The sequence below is a fragment of the Festucalex cinctus genome, chromosome 2 (genome assembly GCF_051991245.1).
Source record: "Festucalex cinctus isolate MCC-2025b chromosome 2, RoL_Fcin_1.0, whole genome shotgun sequence".
Classification (NCBI taxonomy): domain Eukaryota; kingdom Metazoa; phylum Chordata; class Actinopteri; order Syngnathiformes; family Syngnathidae; genus Festucalex; species Festucalex cinctus.
In genome coordinates this window covers 26,282,188-26,298,993 of record NC_135412.1, presented here as the reverse complement: position 1 = coordinate 26,298,993, position 16,806 = coordinate 26,282,188, and the positions used below count along the sequence as shown (strand labels likewise).

Here is a 16,806-nt window from a genome sequence, read left to right as displayed (position 1 = left end):
AATTTAAAAAAGGTGCAAATGTATACATTTAACGCTAAGAAAGTGGAGCAAACTAAATATTTAATCATTGAGTCACTACAAATACAAATGTTACTACTTTTTTTTGTTGCTGAAGTCGGCCATCAAAAGTTTTGTGAAGTCAAGAAAATCTTGCCAATGAACAAAAGCATGAGTGCCACCTGCACACTATAGTGCGTGTCCTCATCCAGGTCCCACAGCACACACCAGCGACTTGAAGTGTTCACCTCACGAATGGAGCGTTGCATCAGGCCGTCTTGCCTCTGTGGATGACACACACTTGGAACCAAATTCCTTTTCTGTTCAAGTAAAGGAGGAGGGAGGGGGGAGGAGGGTCTTATCTGTAGGCAAGCCAGCGTCACAATAATTGTCTGAAAGGAACAAAAAGCAATTCAGAGCATCCAGGCCTGACCTTCAAAGTCACTCTAATCTGCCACTGAAGATTTGCTAGCCCCCCACGATGCGAGAAAAAAAAAAAAAAAGGAAAAAAAAGTGTACATTATGCTCATCAATGCCAGTAAGTCGAAGGTTGGCCGCTCGTGTACTACTCAATGGTGCAATTTGTAGCAGACACATCAAAATCTCAAAGACTCCACCCACAGGCCAGCGAGCCCCATGAATACAAACGTGCTGGGATCTGTCAATATTAAAAAATACAGAAAGGTTTTGCATCTTCCAAATGGACTTTTGTGTGCGTGCCAGAGAGTATTGCGTCAGAGCTTTGGGATTTGAAAGCAATGCTGAATCAAATGTTTGTCTTCAGATTTCCTTGTTCTGCTTCTCCTTCTCACTCAGCATGTTGCAGCGTGTGAAAGCAAAAATGGATTTTGAAAATCCCAACCTGATTGGGAAAGGGAACAAAATGTCTTTTGATGCTCATCCACAGCAACAACAACCTGATAACAAAGTACTGCACTGAAAACCTCCTCACTCACTTTACAAGTGTCTGAGGTGACGGCCGCTGCCTTCCGCAGAGTGCGTTACGTAAACAATGCAGCCGCGACGAGATGGAGGCTGCCGAAAAACGAAAACCAAAAATAGGAAGCCGCAAACGAGCGCCCACTCAAAGTGCGGCTGCTAAACTGGGACTGCCCATAAGGCTGAGTAGAGTGTGATGGACAGTGTTGTCACAGATTACTTGAAAAAGTAATGTGATTACTGATTATTCCTAAAAAAGTAATGTAGTTACTTGACTGATTACTTTATTGTCAAAGTAACTAATTTACTCAAAAAGTAACTTATCAGTTACTTTTTAGTACAAATTTCCGCCCTTTGCTGCCTCAACATAAAAATGACAACCGTGGTTACTTAAACAATACTTATTATTACTATTAATATGAAACTGCATGAAAAAAATGAATGTAAATGGCGATTTTGTATTCAACTGAACACGGGTTGTAATACATGTCCTTGCTGTTGTTTTTTTTCCCAACCGCCATTTTGGAACTAGTGTGTCGATTTCATTCGACGGAAAGCAGACTTTTATTTGTACTTTAAGCTACCAGATGTATAAATTTGGTTACTTATGCATATTATTGTATTGTTATGATAGGCTATTAAGGTTTGATTCAGAAACTCCTGAACAAATCGCGGAGTTGGATTCATTGTGCGCGAGACAAGATGGCGAGCCTCCCACGGACCTCTTGAACGCTGCCACACACGCTGGAGTGTGGAGTACACGCTGGACGTTTATCGTTCTTCAAACCTGGTAGGATCTATCAGTTTTCCTCTTTGCTGCACAGCAGTGGACTCTCAAAGACTCAGAATGTAACATTCTGGACAAAAGAAGAACACGGACATTTGGACGAGAGACATTGAATATTGAGCTGATTGAGTTTGGTAAACCATTTGAGTTGTGTTATTTTTATTTTTGTTAACCACATAATGCTGCAATGGTGTTATTGTAACATTGATTTGGGTTGAACACTGAAACTGTGAATCGGTTTTAAACTTAAATGTCCACTTAACAAACTCAAATAATAAAATTAGCTTTCACTGAACTTCCTTCAAAACAAAAGTGAAGTACTTAAAATTAGATGTGAATTATAAAATTGGAATAAATAACAAAACAACCCGGGTTGAAAACAGAAACTATTGAGAACTAAATTCTTAAAAACTAAATAATAGGTTTAAAAGAAAAGGGATTTACCAGCAAAAATTCATTTGACAAGAGGAAAATAAAATTTTCTTTACATAACAGTGAATTTAAATTAGAATTGTGTGTCAATTGTCTGTCACTCGTATGTGTGTATGTATATATGTTAAAGTTGTTCATTTTCAACTAAAATAAGCCGGCAGTTCAAACTCATATTTTTGGTCTGTGGTCATTTATTTGGTTTACTTAAACTACTATAATAGCAGAACCTATCCCTGGTCCATTGAACAATTAACTGTAATTACTCAAGAAGTGTTACATACTGACTTGACTTCACAGACATTGGTGTGTGTGTGGGTGTGGGTGTGGGGGTGTGTGTGCGTGCGGGTGTGTGTCTGCGTGTGTGTGTGTGGTTATCTAGATTTTCCCTTTATTAGTTACTAGTTTTAATGCCATAATATTTAGCACTCACTGGCCGATCAGAGAAAATCTCATTTTATCTGACCAGTTTTGTTTCAACCTGCAACACAAAAACATTAAGTCTGGCAATTCTAAAATTAAAAACAACTATGAATCGTTCATATGAGATAATTATTTACATTTAGTGGAAATCTGATTCAGAGGTAAAGCTTTTAGGGGGCAATATTTTACTGAAGCTATTTTACTGACGCAACTCTGCAAGTATGGTCATATAAAAAGGTACCAAATTATCACTAGCATGAAATTTTACATTGTTCTGGGATAATATTCAACTTGTACTGTAAAATATGCAGAGCTTGAATTATGTAGTTTTTGTAGTTCTGTGTGATATGTATTAGGGGTGGGAATCTCTGACATGAGGCCGATTCGATATGTATCTTGATACACAAGTTGCGATTCGATTGAAAAACGATTATCTTTCAGAACAGAACAGTTGATGCGGTTCGATTAAGTTTGGGGACGATACAATTTTCGATTCGATACGATTAATTTCAATATTCAAAACTTATAGTGACATTTGTTGCTTGTAAACATTAATCTTAAAACACCACAAATTTTTACAGTATCTACAAATGTGTAAAAAAAAGAACAACAACAATGTCTTCTATATTTTTATATATTGAATCAATTATTTAAATGGACCGGAACAAAGGGCTGGGCGATATGATTGAAAAATGTATCAGTTTAAATATTTATTAGTTGTTATTGACAGTTATAATTGTTTTTTGTTTGTTTTTTAATTCAAAATCGGGATCAAGAAAACAAAAGACTGATAATTCAATTTGAAATATAAATATTTAACCTTTAAAAAGACACCAACACAATTAAACAGAATATGTCCACATTGTGAAGTATTTCAGAAACATAAATTTAAGACATGAAATAAACCTACCGTCCAGCCAAAAGAAATATGAAGCCACCTTATGGAACAATAAATCTATCAAACACATTTTAACAACTTAATATATCCAAAAATATTTCCAAAAGTGCCCTAACCTTTTTATCAACAATTTTTATTTTTAACAATTTTTGTTTTTCTTTGCCATCACATTCATTTTTTGGTTAATGTATGACATCTTTTTTGTTTTTTTTAATCTGAGACACGATGATGACCACGGAATCACTACTGTTTGTTTTGTTTTTTGGGCTGTCGTTCATTTTTAGTTTGATGACGTAATTGCGGGCACGTCTCAGTTCCCTGCTGCTCATGCTAGTTGTGTACATTGACAGGGAGCCACAAACTGAGAAATGAGATACTTGCAGTGTGCTTTTAGCTTAGCTGGTGTGTTGGCTGTGGGACATACCTGTGTCGTTTGAATCCATGCATTGGATCGTCACGGGAGTTATTCTTTTTGGCTCGCGCGCAGTACCAACGCCGGCCCGGGACATACAAGTGCACCGAGAGGACTCGATAGCCATGGGAAATACCGAGATGTACGGCACCGGCTTCTGCTAACTGTCTCCATTTGCATGTTGTTACTCGTTGTGCGCGACTGCGCGCGAGCCGTGTCGCGAGCACGGCGTTGACGGTAGGCGCCCAACCCCCCTCCCACCCAAAAAAGGTGTAACGTCTTTGCATTATGTTTACAACATCCGGGGAATGAAGCGTCTCTGAGCGCTACTTTGCTAGCTCTCTGTAAACACGGAAGTCGCTTGAATAGTGATGCAACTGAAATGTAGACAAAACAAGTAGAGCACGGTGCAGAACTCTTGCTATTGTTATGAAAACCATAAAGCCTCAGTCGCAACCGATTCACAGCAACGCGATATCCGGTCCACAGCTTGACAAGCAATGTATCTTAAGGATTCCCGGCGGATTTTGTATCGGTTGACAAGTCTGCTACCGATACGGCCGTTTAGCTCCCCTTGACGACCGATGGTTCGGTCGAATCAGTTTTTTGTCCCATCCCTAGTATGTATATTGTGTACAGTATATTATGGAAAAAATATATGTACACAAGAGGAATGACTTATACGTAATACACATTTCCCAGGTTATGTTGTAAAAAGATATATATCTCATACAATTTGAATTTCATCTACTTGATTTAAAGGGATCGTGCGGATTTTTTGACATGAATCTCAATTTCATCCTCACCTCCAGTGTGTGCGATCAGCACTGACTTACCCCTGACAGCGTTCTGTGACACACGTTCTGGTTCGGTGTTGGACGAGAGGAAAATAGTCCAGCAAGTTGGCTGTGGTCACGGAAATAAAGCGTTTTTCTTCGAAAAAAAACAATTTGTGTTCAAAAGAGTGATACATTTGCGTCACAAATACTCTTTCCTGAAAAAAGTCAGACGCCATTACCGCCAGCCACTACTTTTCTGTTCGTTCGTATCACTCCGCGTTACCCTGTAGACGGCGAATTGACGCACTGCAGCCAGATAGCTGATCCTTCCGCCTTCGAAAAGACAAACAAATTCTAGCAGAAGGATCAGCTGGCAGCGTGGTATTTGGGCCAAGTGCAAGTGCCTTATCTGGCCCACACCAAACATGGACTGATTTGAGAAATTAATGATAGTGGTGGAATTTGAAGTGGTGTGCTACTCAATTCACTTACTTCACATGAGGAAAATTGTGGAGCTAATTGATATTACATGACAAGAGAATACAAAGGACTGCGTTACAGCAGCAGAGTGGCGCAGCGGCAGCGTGCTGGGCCCATAACCCAGAGGTCGATGGATTGAAACCATCCTCTGCCTTCTTGACAGAATATCATATCAGTGCAACCCTCATTCAGTGGTCTTGCGGAACTCCTTCCAAGTGAATCATGTGAAAATTAATCCTGATATGTTAAGAAATGGCAATGCTGTATCCAAGGTCTAGTGGTGTTTTACTCAATTCACTTACTTCACATGAGGAAAATGTGCTGTCTTTCTCTTAGTCTCATTCTGATCCAACAGTGATGTTTCTGATTTGTACGCAGTCGCGCGAAAGGCGAAGATACTGAGATTTTTGGACAAATTTTGGTGGGTCCTATGATTTTATGGCAGCAAGAGGACCCAATGGAACCAATAATCTGCACTTTGTGACAAAGACCGACAAGAGAGGTACTGAAAAATGCTTGGGAGACAGCTTTCAAGACCTGATTTGAGAAAGTAATGGCAGTGGTGGGATTTGAACCCACGCCTCCTGAGAGACTGGAGCCTTAATCCAGCGCATTTGACCGCTCGGCCACACTACCTGTTTCCCTCTCACTAGGAATAGGATTTTTTTGCCATATTTTTGGAGGGAAGAGCAGTTTTCCACAAAAACAACTTCCAGGTTGGTGGTGTCCAACTGAGCTGTGTGCATAACGGGATATAGCCTGCCCGAATCTCTGGAAAAATATCAATGTCCAATTGTGGAGCTAATTGTTATTACATGACAAGAGAATACAAAGGACTGTGTTACAGCAACAGAGTGGCGCAGCGGAAGCGTGCTGGGCCCATAACCCAGAGGTCGATGGATCGAAACCATCTTCTGCTATCTTGACCGAACATCATATCAGTGCAATCCTCATTCAGTGGTCTTGCGGAACTCTTTCCAAGTGAATCATGTGAAAATTAATCCTGTTAAGTTAAGAAATGGCAATGCAGTTTCCAAGGTGTAGTGGTGTTTTACTCAATTCACTTACTTCACAGGAGGAAAATGTGCTGTCTTTCTCTTAGTCTCATTATGATCCCACAGTGATGTTTCTTGTTTGTACGCAGTCGCGCGAAAGGCGAAGATACTGAGATTTTGGGACAAATTTTGGTGGGTCGATGATTTTATGGGAGCAAGAGGACCAAATGGAACCAAACACCTGCACATTGTGACAAAGACCGACAAAAGAGGAACTGAAAAAAGCTTGGGAGACAGCTTACAAGACCTGATCTGAGAAATTGTGGAGCTAATTGTTATTACATGACAAGAGAATACAAAGGACTGTTACAGTAGCAGAGTGGCGCAGTGGAAGCGTGCTGGGCCCATAACCCAGAGGTCGATGGATCGAAACCATCCTCTGCTCACTTGACATGGAGCATCATATCAGTGCAGCCCTCATTCAGTGGAATTGCGGAACTCCTTCCAAGTGAATCATGTGAGAATTAGTCCTGATAAATTAAGAAATGGCAGTGCAGTTTCCAAGGTGTAGTGGTTTTTTTACTCAATTCACTTACTTCACATGAGGAAAATGTGCCATTTGTCTCTTAGTCTCATTCTGATCCCACAGTGATGTTTCTGATTAGTGCAGGAAAGGCGAAGATACTGAGATTTTGGGACAAATTTTGGTGGGTCCTATGATTTTATGGCAGCAAGAGGACCAAATGGAACCAAACACCTGCACTTTGTGACAAAGACCGACAATAAAGGTACTGAAAAAAGCTTGGGAGACAGCTTACAATACCTGATCTGAGAAAGTAATGGCAGTGGTGTGATTTGAACCCACAACTCCTGAGAGACTGGAGCCTTAATCCAGCGCCTTTGACCGCTCGGCCACACTACCGGTTTCCCTCTCACTAGGAATAGGATTTTTTTGCCATATTTTTGGAGGGAAGAGCAGTTTTCCACAACAACAACTTCCAGGTTGGTGGTGTCCAACTGAGCTTTGTGCATAACGGGATATAGCCTGCCCGAATCTCTGGAAAAATATCAGATGTCCAATTGTGGAGCTAATTGTTATTAGATGACAAGAGAATACAAAGGACTGTGTTACAGCAGCAGAGTGGCGCAGCGGAAGCGTGCTAGGCCCATAACTCAGAGGTCGATGGATCGAAACCATCCTCTGCTATCTTGACTGAACACCATATCAGTGCAACCCTCATTCAGTGGTCTTGCGGAACTCCTTCCAAGTGAATCATGTGAAAATTAGTCTTGATAAATTAAGAAATGCCAATGCTGTTTCCAAGGTGTAGTGGTGTTTTACTCAATTCACTTAATTCACATGAGGAAAATGTGCCATCTTTCTCCTAGTCTCATCCTGATCCCACAGTGATGTTTCTGATTAGTGCGTGAAAGGCGAAGATACTGAGATTTTTCTGAGAAATTTTGGTGGGTCCTATGATTTTTTGGCAGCAAGAGGACCAAATGGAACCAATAATCTGCACTTTGTGACAAAGACCGACAATAAAGGTACTGAGAAAAGCTTGGGAGACAGCTTACAAGACCTGATCTGAGAAAGTAATGGCAGTGGTGGGATTTGAACCCACGCCTCGTGAGAGACTGGAGCCTTAATCCAGCACCTTTGACCGCTCGGCCACACTACCTGTGTCCTTCTAACTAGGAATAGGATTTTTTTGCCATATTTTTGGAGGGAAGAGCAGTTTTCCACAACAACAACTTCCAGGTTGGTGGTGTCCAACTGAGCTTTGTGCATAACGGGATATAGCCTGCCCGAATCTCTGGAAAAATATCAGATGTCCAATTGTGGAGATAATTGTTATTAGATGACAAGAGAATACAAAGGACTGTGTTACAGCAGCAGAGTGGCGCAGCGGAAGCGTGCTGGGCCCATAACCCAGAGGTCGATGGATCGAAACCATCCTCTGCTATCTTGACTGAACACCATATCAGTGCAACCCTCATTCAGTGGTCTTGCGGAACTCATTCCAAGTGAATCATGTGAAAATTAGTCTTGATAAATTAAGAAATGGCGATGCTGTTTCCAAGGTGTAGTGGTGTTTTACTCAATTCACTTAATTCACATGAGGAAAATGTGCCATCTTTGTCTTAGTCTCATCCTGATCCCACAGTGATGTTTCTGATTAGTGCGTGAAAGGCGAAGATACTGAGATTTTTCTGAGAAATTTTGGTGGGTCCTATGATTTTTTGGCAGCAAGAGGACCAAATGGAACCAATAATCTGCACTTTGTGACAAAGACCGACAATAAAGGTACTGAGAAAAGCTTGGGAGACAGCTTACAAGACCTGATCTGAGAAAGTAATGGCAGTGGTGGGATTTGAACCCACGCCTCATGAGAGACTGGAGCCTTAATCCAGCACCTTTGACCGCTCAGCCACACTACCTGTTTCCCTCTAACTAGGAATAGGATTTTTTTGCCATATTTTTGGAGGGAAGAGCAGTTTTCCACAACAACAACTTCCAGGTTGGTGGTGTCCAACTGAGCTTTGTGCATAACGGGATATAGCCTGCCCGAATCTCTGGAAAAATATCAGATGTCCAATTGTGGAGCTAATTGTTATTACATGACAAGAGAATACAAAGGACTGTGTTACAGCAGCAGAGTGGCGCAGCGGAAGCGTGCTGGGCCCATAACCCAGAGGTCGATGGATCGAAACCATCCTCTGCTATCTTGACTGAACATCATATCAGTGCAACCCTCTTTCAGTGGTCTTGCGGAACTCCTTCCAAGTGAACCATGTGAATATTAGTCCTGATAAATTAAGAAATGGCGATGCGGTTTCCAAGGTGTAGTGGTTTTTTACTCAATTCACTTACTTCACATGAGGAAAATGTGCCATCTGTCTCTTCGTCTCATTCTGATCCCACAGTGATGTTTCTGATTAGTGCACGAAAGGCGAAGATACTGAGATTTTGGGACAAATTTTGGTGGGTCCCATGATTTTATGGCAGCAAGAGGACCAAATGGAACCAATAATCTGCACTTTGTGACAAAGACCGACAATAAAGGTACTGAAAAAACTTGGGAGACACCTTACAAGACCTGATCTGAGAAAGTAATGGCAGTGGTGGGATTTGAACCCACGCCTCCTGAGAGACTGGAGCCTTAATCCAGCGCCTTTGACCGCTCGGCCACACTACCTGTTTCCCTCTCACTAGGAATAGGATTTTTTTGCCATATTTTTGGAGGGAAGAGCAGTTTTCCACAACAACAACTTCCAGGTTGGTGGTGTCCAACTGAGCTTTGTGCATAACGGGATATAGCCTGCCCGAATCTCTGGAAAAATATCAGATGTCCAATTGTGGAGCTAATTGTTATTACATGAAAAGAGAATACAAAGGACTGTTTACAGCAGCAGAGTGGCACAGTGGAAGTGTGCTGGGCCCAAAACCCAGAGGTTGATGGATCGAAACCATCCTCTGCTATCTTGACTGAACACCATATCAGTCCAACCCTCATTCAGTGGTCTTGCGGAACTCCTTCCAAGTGAATCATGTGAAAATTAGTCTTGATAAATTAAGAAATGGCAATGCTGTTTCCAAGGTGTAGTGGTCTTTTACTCAATTAGCTTACTTCACATGAGGAAAATGTGCCATCTGTCTCTAAGTCTCATTCTGATCCCACAGATGTTTCTGATTAGTGCACAAAAGGCGAAAATACTGAGATTTTGGGACAAATTTTGGTGGGTCTTATGATTTTATGGCAGCAAGAGGACCAAATGGAACCAAACACCTGCACATTGTGACAAAGCCCGACAACAGAGGTACTGAAAATAGCTTGGGAGACAGCTTACAAGACCTGATTTGAGAAAGTAATGGCAGTGGTGGGATTTGAACCCACGCCTCCTGAGAGACTGGAGCCTTAATCCAGCGCCTTTGACCGCTCGGCCAGACTACCTGTTTCCCTCTCACTAGGAATAGGATTTTTTTGCCATATTTTTGGAGGGAAGAGCAGTTTTCCACAACAACAACTTCCAGGTTGGTGGTGTCCAACTGAGCTTTGTGCACAACGGGATATAGCCTGCCCGAATCTCTGGAAAAATATCAGATGTCCAATTGTGGAGCTAATTGATATTACATGAAAAGAGAATACAAAGGACTGTTTACAGCAGCAGAGTGGCACAGCGGAAGTGTGCTGGGCCCAAAACCCAGAGGTCGATGGATCGAAACCATCCTCTGCTATCTTGACTGAACACCATATCAGTGCAACCCTCATTCAGTGGTCTTGCGGAACTCCTTCCAAGTGAATCATGTGAAAATTAGTCTTGATAAATTAAGAAATGGCAATGCTGTTTCCAAGGTGTAGTGGTGTTTTACTCAATTCACTTACTTCACATGAGGAAAATGTGCCATCTGTCTCTAAGTCTCATTCTGATCCCACAGTGATGTTTCTGATTAGTGCGTGAAAGGCGAAGATACTGACACTTTTCGGAGAAATTTTGGTGGGTCCTATGATTTTATGGCAGCAAGAGGACCAAATGGAACCAATAATCTGCACTTTGTGACAAAGACCGACAATAAAGGTACTGAAAAAAGCTTGGGAGACAGCTTACAATACCTGATCTGAGAAAGTAATGGCAGTGGTGGGATTTGAACCCACGCCTCGTGAGAGACTGGAGCCTTAATCCAGCACCTTTGACCGCTCGGCCACACTACCTGTTTCCTTCTAACTAGGAATAGGATTTTTTTGCCATATTTTTGGAGGGAAGAGCAGTTTTCCACAACAACAACTTCCAGGTTGGTGGTGTCCAACTGAGCTTTGTGCATAACGGGATATAGCCTGCCCGAATCTCTGGAAAAATATCAGATGTCCAATTGTGGAGATAATTGTTATTAGATGACAAGAGAATACAAAGGACTGTGTTACAGCAGCAGAGTGGCGCAGCGGAAGCGTGCTGGGCCCATAACCCAGAGGTCGATGGATCGAAACCATCCTCTGCTATCTTGACTGAACACCATATCAGTGCAACCCTCATTCAGTGGTCTTGCGGAACTCATTCCAAGTGAATCATGTGAAAATTAGTCTTGATAAATTAAGAAATGGCGATGCTGTTTCCAAGGTGTAGTGGTGTTTTACTCAATTCACTTAATTCACATGAGGAAAATGTGCCATCTTTGTCTTAGTCTCATCCTGATCCCACAGTGATGTTTCTGATTAGTGCGTGAAAGGCGAAGATACTGAGATTTTTCTGAGAAATTTTGGTGGGTCCTATGATTTTTTGGCAGCAAGAGGACCAAATGGAACCAATAATCTGCACTTTGTGACAAAGACCGACAATAAAGGTACTGAGAAAAGCTTGGGAGACAGCTTACAAGACCTGATCTGAGAAAGTAATGGCAGTGGTGGGATTTGAACCCACGCCTCATGAGAGACTGGAGCCTTAATCCAGCACCTTTGACCGCTCAGCCACACTACCTGTTTCCCTCTAACTAGGAATAGGATTTTTTTGCCATATTTTTGGAGGGAAGAGCAGTTTTCCACAACAACAACTTCCAGGTTGGTGGTGTCCAACTGAGCTTTGTGCATAACGGGATATAGCCTGCCCGAATCTCTGGAAAAATATCAGATGTCCAATTGTGGAGCTAATTGTTATTACATGACAAGAGAATACAAAGGACTGTGTTACAGCAGCAGAGTGGCGCAGCGGAAGCGTGCTGGGCCCATAACCCAGAGGTCGATGGATCGAAACCATCCTCTGCTATCTTGACTGAACATCATATCAGTGCAACCCTCTTTCAGTGGTCTTGCGGAACTCCTTCCAAGTGAACCATGTGAATATTAGTCCTGATAAATTAAGAAATGGCGATGCGGTTTCCAAGGTGTAGTGGTTTTTTACTCAATTCACTTACTTCACATGAGGAAAATGTGCCATCTGTCTCTTCGTCTCATTCTGATCCCACAGTGATGTTTCTGATTAGTGCACGAAAGGCGAAGATACTGAGATTTTGGGACAAATTTTGGTGGGTCCCATGATTTTATGGCAGCAAGAGGACCAAATGGAACCAATAATCTGCACTTTGTGACAAAGACCGACAATAAAGGTACTGAAAAAACTTGGGAGACACCTTACAAGACCTGATCTGAGAAAGTAATGGCAGTGGTGGGATTTGAACCCACGCCTCCTGAGAGACTGGAGCCTTAATCCAGCGCCTTTGACCGCTCGGCCACACTACCTGTTTCCCTCTCACTAGGAATAGGATTTTTTTGCCATATTTTTGGAGGGAAGAGCAGTTTTCCACAACAACAACTTCCAGGTTGGTGGTGTCCAACTGAGCTTTGTGCATAACGGGATATAGCCTGCCCGAATCTCTGGAAAAATATCAGATGTCCAATTGTGGAGCTAATTGTTATTACATGAAAAGAGAATACAAAGGACTGTTTACAGCAGCAGAGTGGCACAGTGGAAGTGTGCTGGGCCCAAAACCCAGAGGTTGATGGATCGAAACCATCCTCTGCTATCTTGACTGAACACCATATCAGTCCAACCCTCATTCAGTGGTCTTGCGGAACTCCTTCCAAGTGAATCATGTGAAAATTTGTCTTGATAAATTAAGAAATGGCAATGCTGTTTCCAAGGTGTAGTGGTCTTTTACTCAATTAGCTTACTTCACATGAGGAAAATGTGCCATCTGTCCCTAAGTCTCATTCTGATCCCACAGATGTTTCTGATTAGTGCACAAAAGGCGAAAATACTGAGATTTTGGGACAAATTTTGGTGGGTCTTATGATTTTATGGCAGCAAGAGGACCAAATGGAACCAAACACCTGCACATTGTGACAAAGCCCGACAACAGAGGTACTGAAAATAGCTTGGGAGACAGCTTACAAGACCTGATTTGAGAAAGTAATGGCAGTGGTGGGATTTGAACCCACGCCTCCTGAGAGACTGGAGCCTTAATCCAGCGCCTTTGACCGCTCGGCCAGACTACCTGTTTCCCTCTCACTAGGAATAGGATTTTTTTGCCATATTTTTGGAGGGAAGAGCAGTTTTCCACAACAACAACTTCCAGGTTGGTGGTGTCCAACTGAGCTTTGTGCACAACGGGATATAGCCTGCCCGAATCTCTGGAAAAATATCAGATGTCCAATTGTGGAGCTAATTGATATTACATGAAAAGAGAATACAAAGGACTGTTTACAGCAGCAGAGTGGCACAGCGGAAGTGTGCTGGGCCCAAAACCCAGAGGTCGATGGATCGAAACCATCCTCTGCTATCTTGACTGAACACCATATCAGTGCAACCCTCATTCAGTGGTCTTGCGGAACTCCTTCCAAGTGAATCATGTGAAAATTAGTCTTGATAAATTAAGAAATGGCAATGCTGTTTCCAAGGTGTAGTGGTGTTTTACTCAATTCACTTACTTCACATGAGGAAAATGTGCCATCTGTCTCTAAGTCTCATTCTGATCCCACAGTGATGTTTCTGATTAGTGCGTGAAAGGCGAAGATACTGACACTTTTCGGAGAAATTTTGGTGGGTCCTATGATTTTATGGCAGCAAGAGGACCAAATGGAACCAATAATCTGCACTTTGTGACAAAGACCGACAATAAAGGTACTGAAAAAAGCTTGGGAGACAGCTTACAAGACCTGATCTGAGAAAGTAATGGCAGTGGTGGGATTTGAACCCACACCTCCTGAGAGACTGGAGCCTTAATCCAGCGCCTTTGACCGCTCGGCCACAATACCTGTTTCCCTCTGACTAGGAATAAGAGTTTGTTGCTACATTTGTGGAGGGAAGCGCAGTTTTCCACAAGGTTGGTGGTGTCCAACTGAGCTTTGTGCATAACGGGATATAGCCTGCCCGAATCTCTGGAAAAATATCAATGTCCAATTGTGGAGCTAATTGTTATTACAAGAAGAGAGAATACAAAGAACTGTTTAAAGCAGCAGAGTGGCGCAGCGGAAGCGTGCTGGGCCCATAACCCAGAGGTCGATGGATCGAAACCATCCTCTGCTATCTTGACTGAACACCATATCAGTGCAACCCTCATTCAGTGGTCTTGCGGAACTCCTTCCAAGTGAATCATGTGAAAATTAGTCTTGATAATTAAGAAATGGCGATGCTGTTTCCAAGGTGTAGTGGTTTTTTACTCAATTCACTTTCTTCACATGAGGAAAATGTGCCATCTGTCTCTAAGTCTCATTCTGATCCCACAGATGTTTCTGATTAGTGCACGAAAGGCGAAAATACTGAGATTTTGGGACAAATTTTGGTGGGTCTTATGATTTTATGGCAGCAAGAGGACCAAATGGAACCAAACACCTGCACAATGTGACAAAGCCCGACAACAGAGGTACTGAAAATAGCTTGGGAGACAGCTTACAAGACCTGATTTGAGAAAGTAATGGCAGTGGTGGGATTTGAACCCACGCCTCCTGAGAGACTGGAGCCTTAATCCAGAGCCTTTGACCGCTCGGCCACACTACCTGTTTCCCTCTGACTAGGAATAAGAGTTTGTTGCTACATTTGTGGAGGGAAGAGCAGTTTTCCACAACAACAATCTCCAGGTTGGTGGTGTCCAACTGAGCTTTGTGCATAACGGGATAGAGCCTGCCCGAATCTCTGGAAAAATATCAGATGTCCAATTGTGGAGTTAATTGTTATTACATGACAAGCGAGTACAAAGGACTGTGTTACAGCAGCAGAGTGGCGCAGCGGCAGCGTGCTGGGCCCATAACCCAGAGGTCGATGGATCGAAACCATCCTCTGCTATTTTGACCGAACATCATATCAGTGCAACCCTCATTAAGTGGTCTTGGGGAACTCCTTCCAAGTGAATCATGTGAAAATTACTCCTGATAAATTAAGAAATGCCAATGCTGTTTCCAAGGTGTAGTGGTGTTTTACTCAATTCACTTAATTCACATGAGGAAAATGTGCCATCTTTCTCTTAGTCTCATCCTGATCCCACAGTGATGTTTCTGATTAGTGCGTGAAAGTCGAAGATACTGAGATTTTTCTGAGAAATTTTGGTGGGTCCTATGATTTTTTGGCAGCAAGAGGACCAAATGGAACCAATAATCTGCACTTTGTGACAAAGACCGACAATAAAGGTACTGAGAATAGCTTGGGAGACAGCTTACAAGACCTGATCTGAGAAAGTAATGGCAGTGGTGGGATTTGAACCCACGCCTCATGAGAGACTGGAGCCTTAATCCAGCACCTTTGACCGCTCGGCCACACTACCTGTTTCCCTCTAACTAGGAATAGGATTTTTTTGCCATATTTTTGGAGGGAAGAGCAGTTTTCCACAACAACAACTTCCAGGTTGGTGGTGTCCAACTGAGCTTTGTGCATAACGGGATATAGCCTGCCCGAATCTCTGGAAAAATATCAGATGTCCAATTGTGGAGCTAATTGTTATTACATGACAAGAGAATACAAAGGACTGTGTTACAGCAGCAGAGTGGCGCAGCGGAAGCGTGCTGGGCCCATAACCCAGAGGTCGATGGATCGAAACCATCCTCTGCTATCTTGACTGAACATCATATCAGTGCAACCCTCTTTCAGTGGTCTTGCAGAACTCCTTCCAAGTGAACCATGTGAAAATTAGTCCTGATAAATTAAGAAATGGTAATGCTGTTTCCAAGGTGTAGTGGTTTTTTACTCAATTCACTTACTTCACATGAGGAAAATGTGCCATCTGTCTCTTCGTCTCATTCTGATCCCACAGTGATGTTTCTGATTAGTGCACGAAAGGCGAAGATACTGAGATTTTGGGACAAATTTTGGTGGGTCCCATGATTTTATGGCAGCAAGAGGACCAAATGGAACCAATAATCTGCACTTTGTGACAAAGACCGACAATAAAGGTACTGAAAAAACTTGGGAGACACCTTACAAGACCTGATCTGAGAAAGTAATGGCAGTGGTGGGATTTGAACCCACGCCTCCTGAGAGACTGGAGCCTTAATCCAGCGCCTTTGACCGCTCGGCCACACTACCTGTTTCCCTCTCACTAGGAATAGGATTTTTTTGCCATATTTTTGGAGGGAAGAGCAGTTTTCCACAACAACAACTTCCAGGTTGGTGGTGTCCAACTGAGCTTTGTGCATAACGGGATATAGCCTGCCCGAATCTCTGGAAAAATATCAGATGTCCAATTGTGGAGCTAATTGTTATTACATGAAAAGAGAATACAAAGGACTGTTTACAACAGCAGAGTGGCACAGTGGAAGTGTGCTGGGCCCAAAACCCAGAGGTCGATGGATCGAAACCATCCTCTGCTATCTTGACTGAACACCATATCAGTCCAACCCTCATTCAGTGGTCTTGCGGAACTCCTTCCAAGTGAATCATGTGAAAATTAGTCTTGATAAATTAAGAAATGGCAATGCTGTTTCCAAGGTGTAGTGGTCTTTTACTCAATTAGCTTACTTCACATGAGGAAAATGTGCCATCTGTCTCTAAGTCTCATTCTGATCCCACAGATGTTTCTGATTAGTGCACAAAAGGCGAAAATACTGAGATTTTGGGACAAATTTTGGTGGGTCTTATGATTTTATGGCAGCAAGAGGACCAAATGGAACCAAACACCTGCACATTGTGACAAAGCCCGACAACAGAGGTACTGAAAATAGCTTGGGAGACAGCTTACAAGACCT

At 42.5% G+C, this 16,806-nt stretch overlaps 1 protein-coding gene and 25 non-coding genes across 26 annotated transcripts in view; 11 read left to right on the top strand and 15 right to left on the bottom strand.

Moving 5' to 3' along the window:
• LOC144014313 (fibronectin type III domain-containing protein 4-like) overlaps positions 1–16,806 on the bottom strand; it is a 48,602-nt gene that overhangs the window by 7,911 nt on the left and 23,885 nt on the right. The window contains exon 3 of the mRNA XM_077514056.1: positions 180–281. Within this exon, the coding sequence (XP_077370182.1) occupies positions 180–281 (102 nt within the window). The remainder of the gene's footprint in view (positions 1–179; positions 282–16,806) is intronic.
• Positions 5,699–5,780, bottom strand: trnal-aag (transfer RNA leucine (anticodon AAG)). Its single transcript has one exon. It is a non-coding gene; the product is annotated as a tRNA-Leu (tRNA).
• trnal-aag (transfer RNA leucine (anticodon AAG)) lies at positions 6,980–7,061 on the bottom strand. The gene has a single exon. It is a non-coding gene; the product is annotated as a tRNA-Leu (tRNA).
• trnal-aag (transfer RNA leucine (anticodon AAG)) lies at positions 7,740–7,821 on the bottom strand. Its single transcript has one exon. It is a non-coding gene; the product is annotated as a tRNA-Leu (tRNA).
• On the top strand, positions 8,035–8,106 carry trnam-cau (transfer RNA methionine (anticodon CAU)). Its single transcript has one exon. It is a non-coding gene; the product is annotated as a tRNA-Met (tRNA).
• Positions 8,500–8,581, bottom strand: trnal-aag (transfer RNA leucine (anticodon AAG)). Its single transcript has one exon. It is a non-coding gene; the product is annotated as a tRNA-Leu (tRNA).
• trnam-cau (transfer RNA methionine (anticodon CAU)) lies at positions 8,795–8,866 on the top strand. Its single transcript has one exon. It is a non-coding gene; the product is annotated as a tRNA-Met (tRNA).
• trnal-aag (transfer RNA leucine (anticodon AAG)) lies at positions 9,258–9,339 on the bottom strand. Its single transcript has one exon. It is a non-coding gene; the product is annotated as a tRNA-Leu (tRNA).
• Positions 9,552–9,623, top strand: trnal-caa (transfer RNA leucine (anticodon CAA)). The gene has a single exon. It is a non-coding gene; the product is annotated as a tRNA-Leu (tRNA).
• On the bottom strand, positions 10,014–10,095 carry trnal-aag (transfer RNA leucine (anticodon AAG)). The gene has a single exon. It is a non-coding gene; the product is annotated as a tRNA-Leu (tRNA).
• Positions 10,308–10,379, top strand: trnal-caa (transfer RNA leucine (anticodon CAA)). The gene has a single exon. It is a non-coding gene; the product is annotated as a tRNA-Leu (tRNA).
• On the bottom strand, positions 10,773–10,854 carry trnal-aag (transfer RNA leucine (anticodon AAG)). The gene has a single exon. It is a non-coding gene; the product is annotated as a tRNA-Leu (tRNA).
• Positions 11,068–11,139, top strand: trnam-cau (transfer RNA methionine (anticodon CAU)). Its single transcript has one exon. It is a non-coding gene; the product is annotated as a tRNA-Met (tRNA).
• Positions 11,533–11,614, bottom strand: trnal-aag (transfer RNA leucine (anticodon AAG)). The gene has a single exon. It is a non-coding gene; the product is annotated as a tRNA-Leu (tRNA).
• On the top strand, positions 11,828–11,899 carry trnam-cau (transfer RNA methionine (anticodon CAU)). Its single transcript has one exon. It is a non-coding gene; the product is annotated as a tRNA-Met (tRNA).
• Positions 12,291–12,372, bottom strand: trnal-aag (transfer RNA leucine (anticodon AAG)). Its single transcript has one exon. It is a non-coding gene; the product is annotated as a tRNA-Leu (tRNA).
• On the top strand, positions 12,585–12,656 carry trnal-caa (transfer RNA leucine (anticodon CAA)). Its single transcript has one exon. It is a non-coding gene; the product is annotated as a tRNA-Leu (tRNA).
• Positions 13,047–13,128, bottom strand: trnal-aag (transfer RNA leucine (anticodon AAG)). Its single transcript has one exon. It is a non-coding gene; the product is annotated as a tRNA-Leu (tRNA).
• trnal-caa (transfer RNA leucine (anticodon CAA)) lies at positions 13,341–13,412 on the top strand. Its single transcript has one exon. It is a non-coding gene; the product is annotated as a tRNA-Leu (tRNA).
• On the bottom strand, positions 13,806–13,887 carry trnal-aag (transfer RNA leucine (anticodon AAG)). Its single transcript has one exon. It is a non-coding gene; the product is annotated as a tRNA-Leu (tRNA).
• trnam-cau (transfer RNA methionine (anticodon CAU)) lies at positions 14,087–14,158 on the top strand. Its single transcript has one exon. It is a non-coding gene; the product is annotated as a tRNA-Met (tRNA).
• trnal-aag (transfer RNA leucine (anticodon AAG)) lies at positions 14,548–14,629 on the bottom strand. Its single transcript has one exon. It is a non-coding gene; the product is annotated as a tRNA-Leu (tRNA).
• Positions 15,308–15,389, bottom strand: trnal-aag (transfer RNA leucine (anticodon AAG)). Its single transcript has one exon. It is a non-coding gene; the product is annotated as a tRNA-Leu (tRNA).
• On the top strand, positions 15,603–15,674 carry trnam-cau (transfer RNA methionine (anticodon CAU)). The gene has a single exon. It is a non-coding gene; the product is annotated as a tRNA-Met (tRNA).
• trnal-aag (transfer RNA leucine (anticodon AAG)) lies at positions 16,066–16,147 on the bottom strand. Its single transcript has one exon. It is a non-coding gene; the product is annotated as a tRNA-Leu (tRNA).
• Positions 16,360–16,431, top strand: trnal-caa (transfer RNA leucine (anticodon CAA)). Its single transcript has one exon. It is a non-coding gene; the product is annotated as a tRNA-Leu (tRNA).